This window comes from Ahaetulla prasina, chromosome 2, assembly GCF_028640845.1.
Source record: "Ahaetulla prasina isolate Xishuangbanna chromosome 2, ASM2864084v1, whole genome shotgun sequence".
Lineage (NCBI taxonomy): Eukaryota > Metazoa > Chordata > Lepidosauria > Squamata > Colubridae > Ahaetulla > Ahaetulla prasina.
Window position 1 is genome coordinate 79,421,800 of NC_080540.1, and position 25,526 is coordinate 79,447,325.

Below are 25,526 nucleotides of genomic sequence, written 5' to 3' on the forward strand. Positions count from 1 at the left end.
CTACCTGCCACTAAAATAATTTGGATTTATTTCCAAATAAATGTAGTTAAGCTGTGATGTAAACTCTACACATACATTTATAGTAAATTCCATTAATTAAACACAGTTGATAAAACACACATAAACTGAAACTAAAGAAACTATAACATTAAAAAAATTAATAAAGTTTATTCTGAGGTACAAAATAGCAGTGCTGTTGGGCATAGGTAGTGAAGCAGCTGGGAATTAATGAATTCTATTACATTATTAAATACGCATGCTGATAAATATTTGTGGTTTGTTATATTCTGATCTATTTCATGATGGGTCTCGACTGTAATAAACTTTCTACCAGTAGTTCCTTACATTTCTTATTGAACAGTTTGGAATTTTGAGGTAAATAAGAATAGACAATTAATAATCAGCTTCAATAACATAAAAATAACAGACCAAATCATTTTCTAGTCATTACTAATTTTGAAGCATTAAACTGTAATAGTAAAAAACTGCATTATGTCAAACACAAATACATGTCTGCTTTAGTAGAAGGTTACACTGAATCAAGTTATTTAAATAGATTGGGCCATCACTAGATTTACATGATTTTGACTGCAAAATTTCAAATGATTACTAAATAGTAGCAGGGTTGCTATTTACTATATTGTTTTTCTATTATCTAACAGTCAATCAATTTTTGCACTACCTCAGCTGGTACTTATTTTTTTTTTTAATTTGAATTTATATCCCGCCCTTCTCCGAAGACTCAGGGCGGCTTACATTGTGTTAAGCAATAGTCTCATCCATTTGTATGGATGATATTATATACAAAGTCAACTTTTATTGCCCCCAACAATCTGGGTCCTCATTTTACCTACCTTATAAAGGATGGAAGGCTGAGTCAACCTTGGGCCTGGTGGGACTTGAACTTGCAGTAATTGCAAGCAGCTGTGTTAATAACAGACTGCATTAGTCTGTAGAGCCACCAGAGGCCCATTTTTGGGTTTGTGGATGTCTGGTCCCATTCTTGGGGAAAAATAGAGCAGACTGTGTCAGGACAAATCTTCTATAAGGTAGTTCAAATGTTTATGTTCAGAAGTAATCCTTGTAAGAATTGTATTTTCCCCATTACCATAGTAGCACCAAATCTATAAACAAATAGGGGCTGAACAGTTTACAGTCCACTTCTGTACATATAACCATGGTAGATTCATGATTTCTTCCAAATTGTCAATTGTCACGAATGATGCAACCTTTGTGTTTAAGGAATATATTGTTGCTGCTTCAGTACTGCACCACCGCACTATAAAGATCAGCTGCAGTCACTTAATATCATTTCCAGCTTCCTACAAGAAAAGTCAACGGGGAAGCAGGCTTGCTCACTTACTTACAATGTTGGCTGGCTGGGGAATTCTGGGAGTCGAGAGAGACCCACATATCTTAAAAACTGGCCAGGTTGAGAAATACTGACCCCACTTCCTCCACCCGTCCCAATTCACACTAGCCCAGAAAAACAAGAGTTCACCTAATACGGAAAGAAGAGAACGAAGTCTTTAAGTTTAACGTGACACCTGGGATGTCTAATTCTCTCTAGGTATCCTCCTATGTGTTAAGAGCAGCCTTTTTCTAGGAGGTGGGCAGGGAGCTAAAAGGGCTTAAACAGACAAAGCAGGTACACTGCTTTAGCACACTCAGCTGCGTAGGGCGCAGAACCGCAGTAACAACATTGACGGGAGGGGCCCCTGGACCTCGGATGCCTCTTAGCCACGCCCCCCTCCGACTTCTGCCAAATACGCCGAGGGGCAGGAACGTCCCTCTCGCGCTCCTGGAACAATCGCGTCTGTTTTGTGTGCGTCATTTCCGTCCCCAGCCGGAAGAAGGTGAAAGGTGCCAAATTTGATTTTGCAACCTAATAAGTACCGTAAGTTTGAGCCGGGATATTATTTTTATTTTTTATTTTTTTTATTATTATTATCGAAGGATTTGAACCCGGCTGTGGAGCAGAAAGCGCCGTTTCCCTCCTTCCCTCCCGCCACGGGAGGGTGGAGAGAAATATATATGGTGGAACCGTGTTGGGGTGTGTAGGGGGGATGACTGGAAAGTCCAGCGGAAGGAACTCCCTGTGGACGTGGGCCAGTCGAGACTTCCCTCATATTCCACTTGGTAACAGAGAAACTTTGCGGAGATGTGTGACGTCTCTTTCAAGCCCTAATTTCAGGAAAGCCTCAGCACTTCGATCTGGTTCTTGCCGAGTCCTTTCAGAGATGTCACCTTTGCTAAGTGCTGTACTTACCTCTTTCTTTACTAGCGTTTTCCAGTTTCCTAGAGTAAGTGCAGACTTAGTGGAACAACTTGCCTCCCGAAGTTGTGAATGGTCCAACACTAGAATAACAGAGTTGGAAGGGACTTTGGAGGTCTTCTAGTCAACCCCCTGCTCAAGGGACAGCCAGCCCTATACCATTCCAGACAAGTGGTTACCCAACGTCTTCTTAAAAATTTCCAGTATTGGAGCATTCACAATTTCTGGAGGCAAGTTGTCCCACTGGTTAATTTTTTTAACTGTCAGGAAATTTCTCTTTAGTTCTAAATTGCTTCTCTCCTTCATTAGTTTCCATCCATTGCTTCTTATCCTTTATTTTATTTTTTATTTATTTATTTTGTCCCAACATCATATAAAAGGATTTTATAATATATAAACATATATATGAGTAAATATTAGGAGGTATAAGCATCTATATATATATATATAGGAAGAAGAAAAGAAAAACAATAGGACAGGAACGGTAGGCACATTTGTGCGCTTATGGTCCTCTTAGGAATGGGGTGAGGTTAATAGTGGAAAGTTTTTGGTTAAAGCTTTTAGGATTATGGGAAGAGACCACAGAGTCAGGTAAAGTATTCCAAGCACTGATGATTCTGTTACATCCTGCCTTCACGTGCTTTGGAGAATAACCTGACTCCCTCTTTGAGGTAACCCCTTAGATAGCGAACACTGCTATCACGTCACCCCTAATCTTTCTGTTCATTAAACTAGACATACCCAATTCCAGCAACATGTTGCTGGAATTTATATGTTTTAGCCTCCAGTCCCTTAAATCATTTTTGTTGCTCTTCTCTGCACTCTTTCAACATATGTTTTACATTGTGGCGACCAAAACTGAATGCAATATTCCAAGTGTGGCCTTACCAAGGCATTATAAAGTGGTATTAACACTTCACGTAATTTTGATTCTATCCCTCTGTTTATGCAGCCTAGAACGGTGTAGACTTTTTTGGCAGCTGCAGCATTCTGCTGCCCCATATTTAAATGGTTGTTCACTAGGTCTCCGAGATCCCTCTCACAGTTCCTACTATTGAGTGAGGTACCACCTAAATTGTACCTGTGCACTTGGTTTTTCTTGCCTAACTATAGAACCTTGCTTTTTTCACCATTTCACTGGAAGTTTTTAAGAAGAGATTGGACAACCATTTGTCTGAAATGGTGTAGGTTTACCTGCCTGAGCAGGGGGTTGGTCTAGAAGATCTCCACGGTCCCTTCCAACTCTGTTATTCCGCTTTGTTTCTCAATGTCTGGGTGACAGAGAGCCTGTACTTCCATTGGAGAAATGCCCCTGACTTGTTTGCAAACTACTCAGTACTCCTGTTACCAAGCATCTGCACAGACTTCTAGTCTGCTTTATAAGTTGCCCAGTTAGGAAATTGGATGCAATGGTGTAATACTGCCAGATGGGAGTATAATAGGATGTTTTGTATATCAGTTGCAGTTTGGAAGAAGAGGAAGACATTTTTGAAAAGTGACTTCCTTATTGACTTTAAATGCATATTACATCTTATGTTCTGATTTTTAAAAAGCCCTTGTGAAGTTGATAAATCAATACAAAATAATGCTGAGCTTTGATATTTGTATATGTTTTCCAGACATCAAACACAATTTAATGTTCTGAATCACTTATACGGGCTGTTCTAATCTGGATATTCAACAAGTATATATGCGTGTTAGAAGTTCTAGATATCTATAGAGATTCTCAGTCATCTGGATCATGGTTGTGAACTGAAGAAGAATTGAAGAAGTTTCTTGGATGAGAAGCGAAATGTTTTCGAGCTACCCTTTGAAAAAGCACCTTTGGAACAAGTTCTGGATAGATTTTCCTGTAGGACTATTTATTTAAAATCCTTAAGTAGTGTTTTCCTTTGAAGAAGATAGTCTTCCATACTTGATCCTTACATTGTTCTTTTGAAATTATAGATCATGCCTATCCGTGCCCATTGTACCATCTGTTCTGATTTCTTTGACAATAAGACTGATGTTGCAGCTATTCACTGTGGACATACTTTCCACCATTTGTGGTGAGTATATGAATAAAAATGGTGTTAGATGTTCTTAAAGAACATAAGTATCTTTCTTGAGTCTTATGTTTTACTACATTGTTTTTCACCATATTTCTGCATATATAATATAGTTGAAATCTTGGTTTTTATTAAGATGGATCGATTACATTGAGGCATATTGAATAGTTTTGTTTAGGAAAGATAAATTGATAGATTGCTAAGTTTTTAAGTGTTGTTATTAAAAATGTGCTTATGGGGGGGTTATGACAAATTGTGGATGTAAATAAAAATATCCACATTTGGGGGTTTATTAATGCAAATCTATAATTGCTTTCTTTTGGCAACTTGTGACTTTTATTCTCTTTATTCTCATGTGTCAAAAATATTAAGTCCTGTTCAAGATTTTAAATTCTATAAGAACTGATATTAACATAGGCTCATTACTGAGTTATTTCAAAGCTAATTTTGACAGTGACACAGTTATATATTTTTGTATGTACATTTTATTCATATTTTCTTAAGATCTGTCAGAAATAACATTTCCATGTAACTTACCGGTACATATATTCCAAAGACATATTTGTATCTATCTTAAAATAATACACATTTTTAAACAATTTCAGAACTACTTTACATTTGCATCCCCCAAAATCTAGCATCCCTGCTACTGTTATTGGCAAACTATCCACTGCTGTGATACTTTAAGCTGTGGTTTCAACTAAACTTGAACAGCTTTGAAAGCTATACTGTATATAATGGTGCTGTTCTTTTAACTATGTGAAAACACTTGTGGTTTAACTTTGAACTCATTAGGAGTCATAACAATAAATATGTGTTCTATTTGCCACACTGTGGATTGTTCAAAGATTTATATCCTGCAATCTAGTTAATTTTTAAAAAGTATGGCTGCCTCTGGAAACAATTTGCACAGTGTCTCCATAGATATATACTTTCTTTTTTTCAGTTTGCACAATGCTCCAAACATAAAATAACGTCATAAGCTAAATATTTACACTGAGCTTGGTTGTTTTCTTGCAGATGGTTCATTACCCAAACTAGTTAACATTGCAAGTGTAGCAAGTCTACCAAGCTCAGAGAGCACCAGGGTCCCCTCATTTCAACCCTGAGCCAAAAATATTCTCATTTATTGAGTATACCAATACCCTAAATTAAAATGTGGCTGACTAGCTTGTGCTATATTGTACTATGCAAACACAACCATGGTATTACTCATTTGGCTTAGATTGTTTTTTCTATTTAATATTTTTAACAAAATCCTGTATTTTTGTTATCCATTCCCTCTGTCATATGCCCTAGTCTCATCCAGTGGTTTGATACTGCACCAAGTCGGACCTGTCCACAGTGCAGAATCCAGGTAGGTCTTGCCGAGTTTGCTAGTAGAAAAAACATTTGGTTTTTAAATTTACAAAGTATTTAGTTGTACAGCTTGCCAGTTGTTTGTGGAAGACATAAAAATAGTCTTGAATATCAGAGAGGATAAGCTATACATTAAGATCTGAAGGAGAGGCCTTGTTAGAGGTGTGCCCTGTTTCAAAAGCTGTTTGAGGTTTCCTAATTGGGATGAATTCTAAAAGTTTCAGATTCATCTTCCTTTAGGAATAAAATAATACATTTGGCCTTTGAATTCTCTTCATTACAATTTTAAATATGAATGTTAATATGTTAATTTAATGTTGGCAATCATGAGTGTTCTTGTTAGGCAGAATGGCAGGATCTAAATCTAAAGTATTTTTTTAATCTTCTGACAGTTATAAGTAGTCCTCAACTTACAACCATTCATTCAAATTACAATGGTGCTGAAAAAATGAATTTACAACTTGTGCCCAGAGTTACAGCCGTTGCAGCACCCTGTGATCAATGGACAAAATTTAGGTGCTTGATGCTCTCTCACTTCAGTTCTCCCGTCACCTATCTTCCCCTTTTAGCTCATTGTTACCCTCCCTTATAGTGCAGCAAGCAGCTCCAGGAATCCTCAGTTACCCCATCCTGACTCAACAAGTACTAGCAAGCATTCATTCATCTAAACCAGCACCACTTGGCTGCTCAGCTGAACAGCACCAGCAAGTATTTACCCAGCTGCCTTCTCTCTCAGTTCTCCACACTGAAATTTCATCTTTTGCATCCAGCCATCATAGCCAAAGCAAAAGTGCCTCACTACATACCTATAGTTTCGCCGCGAATTGAAAACACATTTGTCCATTTGTGCGGGGCTGGCTTAAGTTTTTTTCTTAAATTGCTTAAATTTTTAAATTCTAAATTTTATTCATGTTTTAAACTGGGGTTTTTAGATTTTAAATATTTTAATTTTTCGGCCAATTGTATAATAAGTTTCTTAATTTAGTTTTTAATTGTACATTGTTTATGTTTTATCCTGGCTGTACACTGCCCTGAGTCCTTCGGGAGAAGGGCGGTCTAGAAATCCAATAAATAATAATAATAATAATAATAATAATAATAATAATAATAATAATAATAATAATAATAATAATAATAATAATAATAATAATAATAGTTCATGCCTGGACTGTAGATCTTCAATAAATTAGGTACTTTATAGGGCGGCGGCTGGCATAAATAACACATATCTATAAAGTATTCTGCTCATGAATTGGTAGCTGCAATCACTGAGATTTGTTTGTTTTTCCTGTTAGGTAAAAAGTTCTATTTCTACCATTTGACTTCAATTTTAAGGAAAGAAAAGCTGAAGATGATTTAGAATAGAATACTGTATTCGGTTTTGATCATATTATAAAAGAGATGTTGAGACTCTAGAAAGTGCAGAAAACTTAAGCAACAAAGGTAATTAAGGGACTGGAGGCTAAAACATAAAGAACGGTTGCAGGAATTGGCTATGTCTAGTTTACTGAAAAGAAGGACTAGGAGTGACACGATAGCAGTGTTCAAATATTTGAGGGGCTGCCACAAAGAAGAGGGAGTCAGGCTATTCTCCAAAGCCTCAGAAAGCAATACAAGAAACAATGGATGGAAATTAATTAAGGAGAGAAGAACCTAGAACTAAGGAGAAATTTCCTAACTAATTCACCAGTGAAATGGTTTGCCTTCAGAAGTTGTGGGTGCTCCATCACTAAGGCTTTTAAGAAGAGATGGGCAGCCACTTTCTGGAATAGTATAAAGCGGGTGTCGGCAACCCGTGGTTGGACTAATCTGTTATTCTGTTCTGATTGCTTTTAATAGACATCCCATTAGTCATGTATTTCTCAAGCTTAAACTTTTTATAGGTGTATGACTTTATAGATTATTATACTGTAAGGTTTGTTATGGAGTTGAATGTTTCTTCTCTTGTGCTAAGCACACTGTAGAGAAATTATTTGTTACTATTCATCAAAGGTAGGTAGCCTGAGTATTACAAAACTGACGGCCCACAGATTAGGAGAGAATTTGGAATAGAATAGCTGCATTAAATTGCAGATTTAGTTAAAGATTTACTGGTCTAATTCTGACCCAATTTTAATATTTTGAAATTAAGATTCAGTTGACGGTTATTGCTAGAGTAATCTAATTGAAATTAGGATGCACTTGAATATCAGCTCAGTTGCAACTATTTTTTAATTTTTTCAGTGCAATTTGAATGTGAATTATTTTATTAATTTTAGGACAGTTTTTGAAGTTCTTTTCTAACTGAAACTACTAAATTTAAATTCCAGTTAAATCAGTTATGTAATATGTTTCATTCAGCTTTCCACTTATGTTTTGAAAGCTTCAATCAGGATCTTTGGTGTTTTCCCTCTGCAACACAGAATGAAGTACAAAGTTTCAAACGATAATCAATTGTCAAGTGCTGAGCAGCGTGTTCTTATTTAATTGTGTTTCCACCTTTTTCTGTCCTTGTCAGAGTTTGGCCCTTATTGTTCTTCTGACTTGTTGGTTTCCTCTATTGTTCCCCACCTCTTGCATCTCCGGTTACCATGCAGCAAGAACAAAATAACATCTTGTGAAAGAGTAACTATGCAATTAGCGAGTGTCATGATTGTATATAATACTTAGAACACAAAGCTGTAGCTTGCACGGGGGAGGTAGGGATAGCTATCACATTCAATTTCATTTTTTTTTAATAAAGCAAATAGCACATATTTGGATTTGGCACAGCATGAGCTCAGCCTCAGCTGCTAAGCTGAAACTGCCAGAGAACAAATTGCACTGACTTTCCAAAGGTGTGTGAGCTATTTTGTCAACATTCCAAAACTCTGTGCTGGAAGGATGACTGCAAATTTGGGAAGGAGTGCAGAGTGGCAATAGAAATGGGAAATCATTCTGTCATTTTAGGGTTAGTCCCATGTGTTTGTTAGGTTACATTAATATCCCTGCTGTCCTTGAATCCTTAAATATGTTTCCAATCTTGCAGGATTTAGATGTCCACTGGATATAAAAATGCATATTATGTTAATGTTGAGGAAAGCTTTGTTTTATTTTTTATGTTCTGAGATAACTTTGTTGTGTTGTGTTGCAATAAAATACAAATTATTATTTTAGAAACAATTGTTCACATTTATTAACTGGGTTTTTTTTTTTACATGTTTTCTGTAGGTTGGGAAAAGACACATAATCAACAAATTGTTTTTTGATGTTGCCCTAGAGGAGCAGTCTGAACTGGATGCAGAAAGTCTACAGGTAGGAAAATTGGACTTGCCTTGCAAAAGTTTACACCTATTGCAGGTAGTCCCCTTTAGTGACCACAATTGAGGCAGGTGATTCAGTCGTTAAGTGAAGCAGTCACTAAGTAAAACTGCAAGCGTGCTTATGATCTTACTTTACTTTTCCTTTGCTTTACAGACCTGAAAGGTTGTAAATGCAAAGATTACACAGTTACCTTTTTGACATTGGCCATAACTGCAAATGGTCACTGTACAAGGTATCCCCTAAACAAATGTACTTGGAATAAGATTACTATTTCCAGTAAATAGTTAATTCTTACAAGATCTAGGGTGAATCTGCCTCTGCATTCCTTTGTATTTCAAACTTCATGCAGGCGGTATAGCTTTTTCCTTTTTACCTTGACTTTACTTTATGAGTCTACTGCTAACTCTTTAAACCTTATGTTTAAACTGGAGTTAAGTAAGTTCTGCTATTGGCGTATTTTTAATGATTGAGATGCATTGCTTACCCTGAGGTATCATAAGTCTTTGCTTGTAGCAGTTTTAATTATTGCATGCTGACCAGAGTCAATGGGCAGCTATTTAAATTATTTAACTAAATAAAGCCTAAGAAGAATCTTTGCTTTCCCTTCTCTTAGTTAACATCTACATGAGAATTGTGGGCCAGATCATCCAATGGCATGGAAGTAGGTTTCATAAGTATGCTGATGAGGCACAGTTCTATATTCCAGCTGACCAAATGAAGCTGTTGAGGCACTGTCGTAGTATTTGGAAGTATTTAGGATCTCAGTGGAAAAGAACAGGTTCAACCCTGGCAAGATTTCTGCCAACCTAGCAGTTCGAAAGCACATAAAAATGCAAGTAGAAAAAATAGGGACTACCTTTGGTGGGAAGGTAACAGCATCCCGTGTGCCTTTGGTATTTAGTCATGCCGGCCACATGACCACGGAGATGTCTTCAGACAGCGCTGGCTGTTCGGCTTTGAAACGGAGATGAGTACCGCCCCCTAGAATCGGGAACGACTAGCACATATGTGTAAGGGGAACCTGTACCTTTACCTTTAAAGACATTTAAACAGCTAGTGCAGTGGCCCCCAACCTTTTGGGCCCCAGGGACTGGTTCCATGGAGAGGGGTTTTTCCACAAACCGGAGGGGGCATTGTTTCAAGTGCTGCTTGTATCCTGTGGATGGGGCTTCGCTTGTTTGTGTGGCCTGGTTTTTGGCATGCCCCAGATTGGGGGTTGGGGACCCCTGTGCTAGCTAGTGTATAAAGAAATATATATTTCATTATCCAGTTTCCTAATATGAAGAGTTTCATAACTTCAAATATTGATGTGGTTGATTATTCAACTGTGAGGTTTCATTCAACATTTTCCTGGAGAAAGGAAATTTCAGGAAGCTATCAACCTTGCATCTTCTGGAATCTTACAATCCCCCACTCCCCCACCCCAAATAATTTACAGAAGATAAAGGACCCTTTTAAACGTACTAGATGTAACCCAGTAGGAGGATGGTTTTGAGATCTTGTAATCACACATTATTTTTTATTCCCTAGGAAATAATCTCTTCTCTCTGAATTCTTTCATGTATATAATCATTATATGAAATATTTATATGCTGGTTTTGTCATTTCATTCACAAATACTTAAAAGAATGCTAAAATACAATTATATATATATATATATATATGTATGTATGTATGTATGTATGTATGTATGTATGTATGTATATGTATATGTATATGTATATGTATATATATCAGGGGTGAAATGCTCCCGGTTCGCACCAGCTCCCTCGATTAGGTAGCGATGGCAGCTGCTGGTTCGGAGGACTGGTAGCAAAAATCCCTGGCCCCGCCCCTCTTCCCCTGCTGAGCCGCACTATCAGCAGAGGTTTTTTTTACATGTTTTCTGTAGGTTGGGAAAAGACACATAATCAACAAATTGTTTTTTGATGTTGCCCTAGAGGAGCAGTCTGAACTGGATGCAGAAAGTCTACAGGTAGGAAAATTGGACTTGCCTTGCAAAAGTTTACACCTATTGCAGGTAGTCCCCTTTAGTGACCACAATTGAGGCAGGTGATTCAGTCGTTAAGTGAAGCAGTCACTAAGTAAAACTGCAAGCGTGCTTATGATCTTACTTTACTTTTCCTTTGCTTTACAGACCTGAAAGGTTGTAAATGCAAAGATTACACAGTTACCTTTTTGACATTGGCCATAACTGCAAATGGTCACTGTACAAGGTATCCCCTAAACAAATGTACTTGGAATAAGATTACTATTTCCAGTAAATAGTTAATTCTTACAAGATCTAGGGTGAATCTGCCTCTGCATTCCTTTGTATTTCAAACTTCATGCAGGCGGTATAGCTTTTTCCTTTTTACCTTGACTTTACTTTATGAGTCTACTGCTAACTCTTTAAACCTTATGTTTAAACTGGAGTTAAGTAAGTTCTGCTATTGGCGTATTTTTAATGATTGAGATGCATTGCTTACCCTGAGGTATCATAAGTCTTTGCTTGTAGCAGTTTTAATTATTGCATGCTGACCAGAGTCAATGGGCAGCTATTTAAATTATTTAACTAAATAAAGCCTAAGAAGAATCTTTGCTTTCCCTTCTCTTAGTTAACATCTACATGAGAATTGTGGGCCAGATCATCCAATGGCATGGAAGTAGGTTTCATAAGTATGCTGATGAGGCACAGTTCTATATTCCAGCTGACCAAATGAAGCTGTTGAGGCACTGTCGTAGTATTTGGAAGTATTTAGGATCTCAGTGGAAAAGAACAGGTTCAACCCTGGCAAGATTTCTGCCAACCTAGCAGTTCAAAAGCACATAAAAATGCAAGTAGAAAAAATAGAGACTACCTTTGGTGGGAAGGTAACAGCATCCCGTGTGCCTTTGGTATTTAGTCATGCCGGCCACATGACCACGGAGATGTCTTCAGACAGCGCTGGCTGTTCGGCTTTGAAACGGAGATGAGTACCGCCCCCTAGAATCGGGAACGACTAGCACATATGTGTAAGGGGAACCTGTACCTTTACCTTTAAAGACATTTAAACAGCTAGTGCAGTGGCCCCAACCTTTTGGGCCCCAGGGACTGGTTCCATGGAGAGGGGCTTTTCCACAAACCGGAGGGGGCATTGTTTCAAGTGCTGCTTGTATCCTGTGGATGGGGCTTCGCTTGTTTGTGTGGCCTGGTTTTTGGCATGCCCCAGATTGGGGGTTGGGGACCCCTGTGCTAGCTAGTGTATAAAGAAATATATATTTCATTATCCAGTTTCCTAATATGAAGAGTTTCATAACTTCAAATATTGATGTGGTTGATTATTCAACTGTGAGGTTTCATTCAACATTTTCCTGGAGAAAGGAAATTTCAGGAAGCTATCAACCTTGCATCTTCTGGAATCTTACAATCCCCCACTCCCCCACCCCAAATAATTTACAGAAGATAAAGGACCCTTTTAAACGTACTAGATGTAACCCAGTAGGAGGATGGTTTTGAGATCTTGTAATCACATTATTTTTTATTCCCTAGGAAATAATCTCTTCTCTCTGAATTCTTTCATGTATATAATCATTATATAAAATATTTATATGCTGGTTTTGTCATTTCATTCACAAATACTTAAAAGAATGCTAAAATACAATTTTATATATATTTATATGTATATGTATATGTATATGTATATGTATATGTATATGTATATGTATATGTATATGTATATGTATATATATCAGGGGTGAAATGCTCCCAGTTCGCACCAGCTCCCTCGATTAGGTAGCGATGGCAGCTGCTGGTTCGGAGGACTGGTAGCAAAAATCCCTGGCCCCGCCCCTCTTCCCCTGCTGAGCCGCACTATCAGCAGAGGTTTTTTTTTTACTTTTAAAAGTTTTTCTTCAGCCAAAAACATGCCTTTAAAAGTAAAAAAAAAACCCTCTGATGATCGCGGGGCTGAGCAGAGATCATCAGAACACTTTAAAAGTTTTTTTAAAAAAAACCCACTTCAGCCGAAGGGGAAAAAAAGGAAAAGGGGTGGGGGGCTTTAAAAGGCTCCTCTGGCCATCCCAGCTGAGTTCCTCATCACCAAAACCTTAAAAAACATGTTTTCTACATGTTAAAACAATTATTTTAAGAGGTTCTGGGCTGCTACGAGGAAACTTCAGCTGAGATCGCCACAGGAGCTGACTTTAAAACTTTTTTTCCTCTGGCGATCCCAGAGGAGTTTCCTGATCCTAGCAGGCTTTTAAAATCACTTTTTAACAGCCCCCACTTACAAGAGCCCCCACCCATGTCCACCCAATTCCCACTCTTCACTTACTATAATTACTGCATACTGCTCCTTTCAGGCTGGCAACGCAATGCTTACTTCAGCTACTGATTACAGCCTGCTTTGACTTCCTGCTTTGCTGAATGAGGAACTCTGGGATTTGAAGTCCACAAACCTAAAGCTACTAAAGTTGGAGACCCCCTGATCTAAAAAAATAAATAAAAATAATATAATAAAATATTTGTGTAGCTTTCTGAGATTTGGTGTGTTTCTGTAGTGTTTCACTCTAACTACACAAACACACAAAATCTCACAAAGCTGTATGTGGCATTTTGTGTGTGTGTGAGTCAGTTGTGTTGTGTGTGTGTAAAGTGCGAAAGTGTGAGGTTCCTGCTTGTTGCAGGGGCCATTTTGGGTGAAGCGCAGCTGCTTTTACATTGTGTGTGAGTCAGTTGTGTTGTGTTATGTGTGTGTAAAGTGTGAAAGTTGGTTTTTGGTACCTCTTATTGTTTTGTCCTCATCACCAAAACCTTAAAAAACATGTTTTCTACATGTTAAAACAATTATTTTAAGAGGTTCTGGGCTGCTTTGTTTATTATTTTTATTATTTATTGTTATTGGCCACGCCCACCCAGTCATCTGACCACCAAGCCACGCCCACCAATTAAGCCACGCCCACAGAACCGGTAGGGAAAATTTTTAGATTTCACCCCTGGTATGTATATATATGTGTATATGTATGTATGTATGTATGTATGTAGGTCTTTGGTTATTCGGGTTTTCTCCCATGTAAAATTGGAAGTGTCTTGGCGACGTTTCAACAAAGTCTCATTCGTCATCTTCAGGCTGGTGTTTACAGCTTTGTGCTTCTAGGAGCAATGTGTGATCGCGGCTGTTTCTTTCTTTTGACTGCTAGTGGGGGTTTGAACTGATTGGTTGGGAGCTTGGCTGTGTTCTGATTGAGTGGAGGTGTGTTCTGATTGGTTGGGGGTTTGGCTGTGCTCTGATTGGATGGTGGGGTTGGCTGTGCTCTGATTGGATGGGGGTGTGTTGTGTTGGGGGGGCTTGGTTGTGCTCAGGTTAGTCTGAGTTGCAGGGGGATTTGAGTTGGTGAGCTGCATTGCTGTTGTTTGGCTTCACGTTCGTGGTCGTGCTGCATCTTCATGGTGGGTGTCAGTCTGCTGCATGTATGAATTGGAGGGGTTTGGAATGGCTAATGATGCAGTTGCGGTCTGGCTTCTGGTCCGTGGTTGTGCTTCATCATCGGTGTGGGTTTGAGTCTGCTTTCCGCATGGATGTGTGGTGGTGACATGCTGTGTGGCACTTGTGAGTATGGGTCTTGCGTCATTCTTCATGTTAGGGACTTGTTTATCGATACGGGCGGAAATCCCATGCACCGCCTGCAGCACCACATACATCGAACAAACCAACAGAAGAATAAGTGCACGCATTGAAGAACATAAGAACTCAGTCAGAAAAGAGGAACCAACTTCTTCCCTGGTCCAACACCTTAAAGCCACAGGACATAAAATTGATTTTAAAAAGACCAGAACTATCGCCAAAACTGAACATTTTTAACAACAGAATAATCAGAGAAGCCATCGAGATAGAAAAACGCCCACACAGCATGAATAAATGAGATGATACCTCCCGCCTACCAGCCATTTGGAAACCCACCCTTATCGACAAACGAGTCCCTAACATGAAGAATGACGCAAGACCCACACTCACGAGTGCCACACAGTATGTCATCACATAAGTGTATCCATATGCCATTGCAAATTGTTTTTTTTGGATTTCATTAAAATAATAGATTTTGCAGATTCTGTTATACTTGAGTGTGTATTGAATGGGCCAGTTTTAATGGGTTTTAATATTACTTAAAATAGGTTAATATATTTTGCTGGGCAGAATATTTGCCTGATTGCCTTGTTAAATTAAAATATGAAAAGTTTTCTTCTGTGCGTCTTCTAAAATTGCTTAACAATTGAAAAATGAAACTGAAAAATACTTAATAAGATGACAATTTTTCTGATATTAATTCTTCAAGATCTTTTTTTTTAGAATTCCTGTAGTTCTAAAGTAGTGATTGTCAAACTGTTGTCCATGGAAGCTCTTGCACTTTCTCTGCATCGGTCAGCTGATTTGTGATGATAAATTAGTAGCTGAAAGCAGATTAAATGACAATTATAAATGATCAGACAAGTAACAACATGAATTATATAACATTCAGAAAATGAACAACAGTGAACGTATCACACATGTTTTGCTCAGGAGGGCCTGCTTGGCCTTAGCATACTTTTTTTTTTAAAGTTGTCTTGGACTTTGTTCTTTAATCTGATTTGATTTTCTTTGTGTTTCAGAATGAATTAGATAGGGTGAAAGCTCAGCTATCCATGAAAGGTAAGTTGAAAAATGAATGGCCTGAGACAATAAAATATAAGCTGAGGACCTAATTGTTGTTATGCCTTTGTCCTAGTTTTTTTACATGTGTATAAAATTTCTTCTGCCTCCAAATTTGAGGAATGAAATTTCTTTTGCCTGCACATGATTAAGAGTAAATGAAATATGGACTACTTGGTGCTGGATAGTTTGCTTGCAGACATTGTGTTAGCTATCTGTAAAATCTTCAATGCTGTGGGGCTAAACTTAACAAATTTCTCACTTAGCAACAGAAATTCTAGGCTCAATTGTCGTAAGTCGTGGACTACCTATGGTTTCTTGATTAAGCTGTTGTTTACTGCTTAATTGTTTGTGTAGCACTAATCCTGCTGCTTATCTTGGTATTGATCGCTAGTGAGGAGGTGTTGTGGTCTTTTTGTTTTCTTTTTAGCTTTTTTATTGTCTCTTAAACGGTGTGTAAATGTTGTTTATCTCTATGTGCCTGTTTATTTATCTTGAGTGCCAAGCATCCAGGAATCCCCTGGTTGTTTTGGGTTTTAGCTTGGTGTAGGATGCTTACTGTTTCCAAACTACAAGTTAAATCTATCCCTGTGTTGTGAAATTAATGAGTTTTATGATGTCTAAACTGTTCCTAACTGGTGTTCATGGTGCAATCCAAAAACACTAAGCAGGGATTAAACAGTAAATAACAGTCTAATCAAGAAACTAACAGGGAGAAAAAATACTCCCACTAACACTGACAGGCAAGCTACTGTATATAAACAGAAAGCAAATCTCAGGTCTTCTAGGATTGAACATGTTACCTAGTTGAGTAATGAAATGTCTGCAAGCACTCAACCAAACTCTGAGAGACTCCACAGTTCAATTCTGAGCTACGTATATTCTCTTCTGTTGGCAGTAAACGAAAGGCCAGGAACCACCATCTTTTCCCATAAACAAACAAACAAACAAGAACCACTAGTTGATTATAGGCCAAATCTTGTTTGGCCATAGATTTTACATGATAAAATTGAGCTTGATGACATTCAAACACTCCAACTTTTAATAATTATTTTGGAAAATACTGTATTTATCTGCTAATGTGTCCAGGGTTGTACAATAGAAACATTATATGCTTGATTCATTGAACTGAAAGTAAGAAACTTACGAAGGGAGGAGGATGTTCTGAGAGTCTAATTAATCATTCTCCTCCATTTCCACAATTTTAAGAATATGATCTTTTTTATTATTTTCTATAGATGGTTATGAGTCATAAAGAGTGAAGAAAATGTCATTTAATTTGAAAGACAAAAGTCTTAAAATATCAGAATGCATAAAAAGAAAGTTTTATAAGAGCAGCCAGGAAGAGTCATCGTTTCTAAAACATTCATTCTTACTGGATGATTTTCTTTCCCGTATATGTACTGTGCTGATAAAATGGACATTTCCCCCCCCACATGCTGTGTTCACTAATTGATCCTGAGCAGTGAAAGGAAGAAGAATCAGTAGGAGCCTGTAGCCCACTAAATGAAATTATTTGCATTCATTGACTATATCTCAGACCTAGTATTGCTGGCATGCTGAACTAGTAGGAAGAAATCTATCTATCTATCTATATATATATATATATATATAAAAGCGAAATACTACTCACGCATCATCACAAAATCTCCAGAACTGTAAAGCCTACAAACTTGAAATTTGGCACATATGTTCCTCTTGGCTTGTAGGTGCTCACTAAGAAAGGATTTTTCAAAATGACCATCAGATCATTAGTATTTCTTATATTATTATTAACATGCCCTGATGCTAATGAGTTAGACATTCTATTACCCCTCCCCACCTGAAAAGAACTCTGTTCCAACTGCCACTTGGGCATGGCCAACATGTGACTCATGTGGCCTGCCGGCTGGGAGTTTAGACATTCTACTCCCCATCTGAAAGGGAGAGAAGGAGATATGAGAGGCTTCTGTGGGGCAAGCCTGAGGGAGAGAAGAGGATAGGAGAGGATCAATGGGGCCAGCCTGAGGTAGAGAAGCGGGAGAGGAGAGGCTTCTGTAGGGCAAGCCTGAGGGAGAGAAGGGGATAGGAACGGATCAATGGGGACAACCTGAGGGAAAGAAGGGGAGAGGAAAGGCCGATCGTAACAACTCATTAATTTTCAAGCTATAAGTGTCGATTTATCAGGCCTGATCACATAGTTTCATAGCGGAGCACTAGTACATTATAACGTCATCCAGGGAGTACATTATAAAGTCATCCAACTAGTACATTATAAAGTCATCCAGGGAGATTATCCAAAAACACTCCAAGGTCATGCTTTACAATAATTTCCATTGTGTCCACCTTTTTGGTTGCCTTGCCTTTGCAATTTAATAGGCCAAGAGTATATAAACTCTGGTTTTGCATTTGATCAGGGTTGCCTAGCAAAGTGCTAATGCTTTTGGGATGCCCAGTAGATGCTGCTTTATTGTTTGCTTGCTAGTAAAATTACGTTGTAGATTCAAAGTGATTTGGTTGCTTTAGATGAGTCGGGTTTTGGCCAGCACAGTTTTGTACTGTAATTCAGACTGAAAGAATGAGAAGGAAGGCAGTCAATTACTTGCAGCACCCTCCTGCCATTTTGCAGACTTGTGCTTTCTGCCACCTCCCTTGTCCGATTCTGAACCCATTTGAGGGAATTTTAGTTTGGCCAGCAAATTTTGTTTTGAAAAAAACCATACAAGGTATGGGTACCAGTGGAAAGCACCATGAGATGCAGTATGAATCCAAGTATAAGGAAAACTGCATGGTCGAATTTGAATTTTTGCTGGCTGACTCTGCAAGTGATGGACAGTTTCAGTGTATGTTTTGGATTCTGCTGATTGACTCAGTGAGAGGAGTGAATATGAACAATACTCAAAGTGAGTACTTGTTTTTTGTTTGTAAGCATTTGTATAAAATTATGTATGTGTTTGTCAAGGAAGTAGATGATGTACAGTTATATGGTGCACTAGTCTGTGTGCTTGTGTAAGTTTATATAAGTAAATCCCCTCTGCTGATTACTATTGTCTGTCTGATTTCCTAGCTTCAAGAGAGGAATGGGAGATAGATTATAGATACAAATTACATTGTACCTTCAAAGTAATTTAATGATTGCTCTAAGTGAGCCAGGTTTTGACCATAACGGTACAAATTCAGGACTCAGTAACGTTATTTTATCCAATTTACTTTTTTATATTGAGGCTCCAGCAATTGAAATAATACGTATCAGAATACTTTGCTGACTTGTAGATTTCTAAAATCAGTTATACATTGCATCAGAAGCATTTGGGAGCCATGTTTTTGAAAATTAATGGTTGAGGTTCTCGGTGGTTGAAACTAACAGTCTTTCAGTTGGGAGCTAAGCAGAGTACCATTATGAATACCAGGGACAGATAATAAACATCCCCAAAAAAGACAAGGGCAAACCATTTCCATACTCAAAAAAACTATAGTCCCCAGGAATCAAGTTCATCTACAGGGGTTTCTACCTTTACCTGTGAGAGTGAGGCAGTTTCACAGATCTTCCTTCCTTGAACGTAACATTTGCCTCTTATGAGATCTTAAAGGATAATAATATTTACAACTATATAAACTGGGCCAGGAGTTTTGTTTTCCTGAACTGAAAGCACAAGCTGTAGTGAAAGTGAATAACAAGACAGCAGCGTAATAGTTCAGCAAAGCAGCCCTGCTTTCTTGTTTCACTGTACTTTTTCTCAATATGTATCAATCTATGAGAATCCTCATCGAGAAAACAAAATATAATACTACTACCATTGGCCTTCAAAGCTTTAGCATTACGTCATTCTATAACTGTTAGTTCATGGATTTCAGTGACTCCTTACAAGGCATTTACCCCTGTGCTGGAGTAAATTCTGATCCTGAAGAAAAGGGATGGTAGCGTGTGTGTTACCTCAGCCCACTGAACAAGCTCTTAAGAGATATAAAAGAGGCTTTGAAAGCTGGTTAAGTTTTTAACAAGGATTATTTCTAGCACTTTGTATCCAGTGCTATTGATACAATGGCAAATTTGGCAAATTCCCAAACAATTTTTACAACAGAATGGAGAATCATTAATCTACAAGAAAAGTCCTTTAGGACTGTAGAAGATTGTAATTGCCCTGAATGAGATAGTGGATGATGTAGAAACCAAAAGGAGATAGAGAGTTCAGCTTGAATCTCATCCACTGTATGTCAGCCCATCCTTTTTCCACCTCTTTCTTTACAATTGTCTCTCCTTATATATTTGCACATACATAATACAAAAACAAAGCTGAAAAGGAAGCAATTCCCAGAGGAGTGTTCCAAAAAAATAGATATGCCCACAGCTTTTGGAGAACCAAATAAAGACAGTGACTTTATTGCATTCTTTGGCAAAGTAACTAAATTAGTGGAGCAGTTTTGGTCCACACAATGCAAAAAAGATTCTGAGACTCTAGAAAGAGTGGAGAGATGATGATTGGTGGGCTGGAGGCTAAGCCGTGCAATAAGCACTTGCGGGAACTGAGAATGTCTAGTCTAATGAAGACTGGACTGGAGATGACGTAATAGCAGTTTTCCAATATTTGAGAGACTGTCACAGAGAGTAGGGGATCAACCTATTCTCCAAAGCACCCAAAGGCAAGGCAGGAACTGGGTATGTCTAGTTTAATAAAAAGAAGGACGAGGGAAGACATGATAGCATTGTTCCAATATCTCAGGGGTTGCCACAAAGAAGAGGGAGTCGGGCTGTTCTCCAAAGCACCTGAGGGTAGAACAAGAAGCAATGGGTGGAAACTGATCAAGGAAAGAAGCAACTTAGAACTAAGGAGAAATTTCCTGACAGTTAGAACAATTAATAAGTGGAACAACTTGCCTGCAGAAGTTGTGAGTGCTCCAACACTGGAAAATTTTAAGAAAATGTTGGATAACCATCTATCTGAGATGGTGTAGGGTTTCCTGCCTGGGCAGGGGGTTGGACTAGAAGGCCTCCAAGGTCCCTTCCAACTCTTGTTGTTGTTGTTGCTGTTGCTGTTGTTATTAAAAGGCAAGAAGCAACAGATGGAAGCTTAGCAAAGACAGATCCGATCTAGAATTAAGGAGTCAGTTCCTCAGTGAGAACAATTAATCAGTGGAATGACTTGACTCCAGAAGTTGTGGGTGCTCCATCACTGGAGGTTTTTAAGAGGTGACGGGACAACCATTTATCTGGAATGGTGTAGACTCCTGCTTGAGAAGGGGTTGTTCTAGAAGACCTCCAAGGTCCCTTACAACTTTGTTATACTGTACTTTGTTGTATGTACTGCCTCTGGCTAAATTCCTTCCCTTTCTCACTCAATTCTAGATCTCTGTTATTTGCATTAAGAATTATTTCTTATCTAAATATAAAAATTTATAAAATTCAGGTGGGCCCTTACTTCCATTATAATTTTTTGCTTCAGACAAAGAAAAACGAGATTGTCAATGTATTGTAAATTCATTGAGAGAGACGCTGGATCTACGTAATGCCACTATAGAATCACTCCAGAAAGCTATTTCTGACATGGAAATGCTTTGTTCTACACTCAAGGTATGTTGAAAGTTATCGGGTTTATATTATGATTGTCATCTCTAAAGTTGAAAGTTAAGGTGTGGTCTGCTCATTGTTTATCTTGGACTAATCTTGCAGGGGTAAAAAGATTGGCTATTAAGGTAATCTTAAGTGAATGGGAGAAAGGTGCTTGCTTCAGCAATGTTCCATAGTTTACTAAAATAGTTCAAATATTGCACAACGGTAGAGAGCAGTTGGTCCAACACATATAATTGGATTTCAATCCAATCAGACTTATAAGCATCAATAATTAAAGTGAAAGGGTTATACTGCAATAACATCTATATGGGCACAAAGTTCCCATGTCTAACATTACTCAATCCTGAATGTATCATTAAACTGGTGGGGAGGTGTTTGAGATTATATCTTATGTCATTGCTTGGAAATATATTTCGTAAAGCTAATATCTTGTATTAAAAGTTTTTTTAGACTTGTAAGGATTGGCTTTTTATTCAGTTGAATAAATGTTGATTATGGCCTCCAGTCCCTAAGAAAAGAAAAAACAAAATGCTTAAGTAAACTGCACTCCATCATAAATCCCTGATAAGGAAGTTAGAAGCAATAGTGATCTTCAGCAAGTGAAAAGTCCTCATATCCTCACAAGGGACCTTAGTATAGGCTTCCCACTGGAGAGGTCTTGTTTTTTCTTCCCCTTTTGTCCAGTGAAAAGTTGTTCTGAAGGGTTGTGCAGAAATGAAGAGCAATAGGAAAAAGAAGAAAATGCCTCTTTCCACCTTCTAGCAGAGAACTCTTTGAATAGATTTCCAATGATGGGAAACCAAGTTGGTAGCGAGATAAGCAGTAGAGCTAGAGATCCAACATCACATTTTTAAAAAAGAAGACCCTTAACTAAGAATATCATTTGATTATTCAACAGTTGGAGACATTTAGGTGAGAGATTTTTATTTCATAACTGATGTAGATTAGTTATAAATTCTTATTCCTGCCATTAGATTTTTCTGTGAATGCTCTTTAAAAGATTGGATGGTGTTCAACTGATTCTTGTTTAAAGTTGTATTTGAACAATACATATATTTATAATAAGTATACTGTTTTTAATATTGTAAGTTTCCTGAACAATTGATATTGCAGTGAAGAACCCCCAACCCCCATCTTTAGTTACTTATATATTTGCAGCACTAAGCCTGTTATTTAATTTGAAATATTCTTGCAACATATCCAATGTGTTTAGCTTAAAATTGCTTTTCAGGTTTTCTGTGCATCCTTTTATTTAACTTTTAATCCCATAATTGTAATATAGAACTATAAATGAAGCTGGTTAGAGCTTTTTTTTAGCCTAGTGCATATAATTAATCAGTTATAGCGTTTCTGAGATTTGAGGATATTTTTCTCTGAAATCAAATCAAATAGTCTATTCTTCCTATTTAGTTTCAAAACGCTTTTGAAATCTGTCTCAAACAATCCAAAACTGTTATTCTTTTCCTGTTAAGACAGCAGTGCAAACTTTTAATGCCCACTGCATTGAACCTGTGTAGTGTATTCCTGTTCATGGAAACTGCATTTTAATGGACAATTTTCTTATTTTGGATTTACGAAAGAGATATATTATGAAGAAATTCCTAAGAAAAGAAAAACAAAATGCTTAAGTAAACTGCACTCCATCATAAATCCCTGATAAGGAAGTTAGAAGCAATAGTGATCTTCAGCAAGTGAAAAGTCCTCATATCCTCACAAGGGACCTTAGTATAGGCTTCCCACTGGAGAGGTCTTGTTTTTCTTCCCTTTTGTCCAGTGAAAAGTTGTTCTGAAGGGTTGTGCAGAAATGAAGAGCAATAGGAAAGAAGAAAATGCCTCTTTCCACCTTCTAGCAGAGAACTCTTTGAATAGATTTTTGGTAGCGAGATAAGCAGTAGAGCTAGAGATCCAACATCACATTTTTAAAAAAGAAGACCCTTAACTAAGAATATCATTTGATTATTCAACAGTTGGAGACATTTAGGTGAGAGATTTTTATTTCATAACTGATGTAGATTAGTTATAAATTCTTATTCCTGCCATTAGATTTTTCTGTGAATGCTCTTTAAAAGATTGGATGGTGTTCAACTGATTCTTGTTTAAAGTTGTATTTGAACAATACATATATTTATAATAAGTATACTGTTTTTAATATTGTAAGTTTCCTGAACAATTGATATTGCAGTGAAGAACCCCCAACCCCCATCTTTAGTTACTTATATATTTGCAGCACTAAGCCTGTTATTTAATTTGAAATATTCTTGCAACATATCCAATGTGTTTAGCTTAAAATTGCTTTTCAGGTTTTCTGTGCATCCTTTTATTTAACTTTTAATCCCATAATTGTAATATAGAACTATAAATGAAGCTGGTTAGAGCTTTTTTTTAGCCTAGTGCATATAATTAATCAGTTATAGCGTTTCTGAGATTTGAGGATATTTTTCTCTGAAATCAAATCAAATAGTCTATTCTTCCTATTTAGTTTCAAAAAGCTTTTGAAATCTGTCTCAAACAATCCAAAACTGTTATTCTTTTCCTGTTAAGACAGCAGTGCAAACTTTTAATGCCCACTGCATTGAACCTGTGTAGTGTATTCCTGTTCATGGAAACTGCATTTTAATGGACAATTTTCTTATTTTGGATTTACGAAAGAGATATATTATGAAGAAATTCCTAAGAAAAGATAAAGACAGAAAGAAAAGAAATCAGCTTTGGAGACTTTACTTAAAAGGAAGAAACATCAAAACTCTTAAAAGTAAAAGAAAGATGTACAAAGTTAGCTTATTCGTGCAAGGTTAAAAGATATATGATTCTCTTGACTAGGACAAAATCATGAGGCTTTAAAAAGGTAAGATATGGAGAAAAGAGAGGTTTTTTCCATTTTTAGAGAAAGTGATGAGCTACAGTATTAAAATTGAGAACAGATGAAGAAAAGCTGATAAGAATTCAATTTGTATGACATCATTTGAAGGAATTAAAGAATAAGATGTATAATATATTCTGGTAACAACTAATGGAATTTTTCTTGATTAACTTTGAATTATGAGGTTTTAAAGATGTTAGATAAGATACGAGAAATAGAGAGGGTTTTTTTCCTTTGTATCTAGAGAAAATGACAAGATACTGTATAAAGAAATGTAAAATTGTAAGTGTATAGTTAATGAAAATGTTTGTACTTGTCCTAATGAAAGGAGAAGTCATTTCTTTCTATATTTTTTCCTCTGTAAAATTATTTTAAAATGCATTTTAAATCAAGCTTTCAATAATGGTCAATTTATGTGAAAAAAATGTCAAAAAAATAACATAGTGTCATGGTTTCTCTCTGATGAGAGAGAGAGAGAAAGAGAGAGAGAAAGGAAGGAAAGAAGAAAGGAAGGGATGGAAGGGAGAAAGAAAAGGATGGAAGGGAGAAAGAAAGAAAGAGAAAAGAGAAAGAAAGAGGGAGGGAGGGAAGGGAGAAAGAGGGAAGGGAAGGGAAAGTGAATGAGATATGGATGGATGGATAGAGGGAGGGAGGGAGAGAAAAAGGAGAGGAAGGAAAGACCACAAACCTGGCACTAGATGCAGCTTCAGATGATGCTTTGAAACAGCACAGCAATCCGGGGCTGGAAGGGACCTCATCTAGTCCAACCCCCTGCTCCAGCAGGAGACCTTATATCATCTTGGTTATTTTGATGCCTCTAACACAGAGGAGAAATTCCCAGAAATCCCCAACCTCTCCTCCCAGTAAGAAAAAAACCTAAAGCAAAAACTTCATGCAGAATAGAAAAGGGGGCTGCTGTGTATTGTTTAATGGATTGCTAAATTGGCAAAATGGACAACTAAATTGGCCACACACACCCAGTCACATGACCACATAGCCACGGCCACAGAACTGGTAGTAAAAAAAATTGAATCCAACCACTGCTTTGGTTGTTGGAAGCTGTTAGTAATTTGCAAGAAGGTCCTCACTTAATGAGTTGCAGGGACTGCCGTGTCTAAGCAATGAGGTCATGTGACATTTTTCTTGATGACCACATCACACCATGACAAAAATTCTGATCCCAATTGCCATTGTAACTTGAGGACTATATGTAGATAGATTTTTTCCCATGGCCAACTGTCCCTAACCTTCAGCTATTCTAACAATGCACTCCACTTGCTGCTGGTCTTCTTCTCTTTCCTTCCACATTTCCCAGAATCAAAGCCTTCTTCAGAAAATTAGCTTAAGGGAGAACTTTGGGTTGATGTCAGGCTTGTCCCAACTTGGCCATATAAAAAAGAAGAGCCTTCAACTGCATTTTGTAGTGAAAGGAATGCTTCTGTTAAGGCAAGTTGTTATTTAGCAGGGAAAAGCCAGATCTGAGGTTTGCACACGCAAATGGCCCAAT

General features: G+C 37.5%; 1 protein-coding gene across 1 annotated transcript in view; it reads left to right on the forward strand.

Annotated features, from left to right (window-relative positions):
• Positions 1-1,845: 1,845 nt before the first annotated feature.
• The window catches only part of TRAIP (TRAF interacting protein), a 47,678-nt gene continuing 23,997 nt past the window's right edge, over positions 1,846-25,526 (forward strand). The window contains exons 1-6 of the mRNA XM_058166707.1: positions 1,846-1,897; positions 4,223-4,323; positions 5,623-5,680; positions 8,872-8,955; positions 15,572-15,611; positions 21,032-21,159. Of these exons, the coding sequence (XP_058022690.1) occupies positions 4,226-4,323; positions 5,623-5,680; positions 8,872-8,955; positions 15,572-15,611; positions 21,032-21,159 (408 nt within the window). The 5' untranslated portion in view covers positions 1,846-1,897; positions 4,223-4,225. The remainder of the gene's footprint in view (positions 1,898-4,222; positions 4,324-5,622; positions 5,681-8,871; positions 8,956-15,571; positions 15,612-21,031; positions 21,160-25,526) is intronic.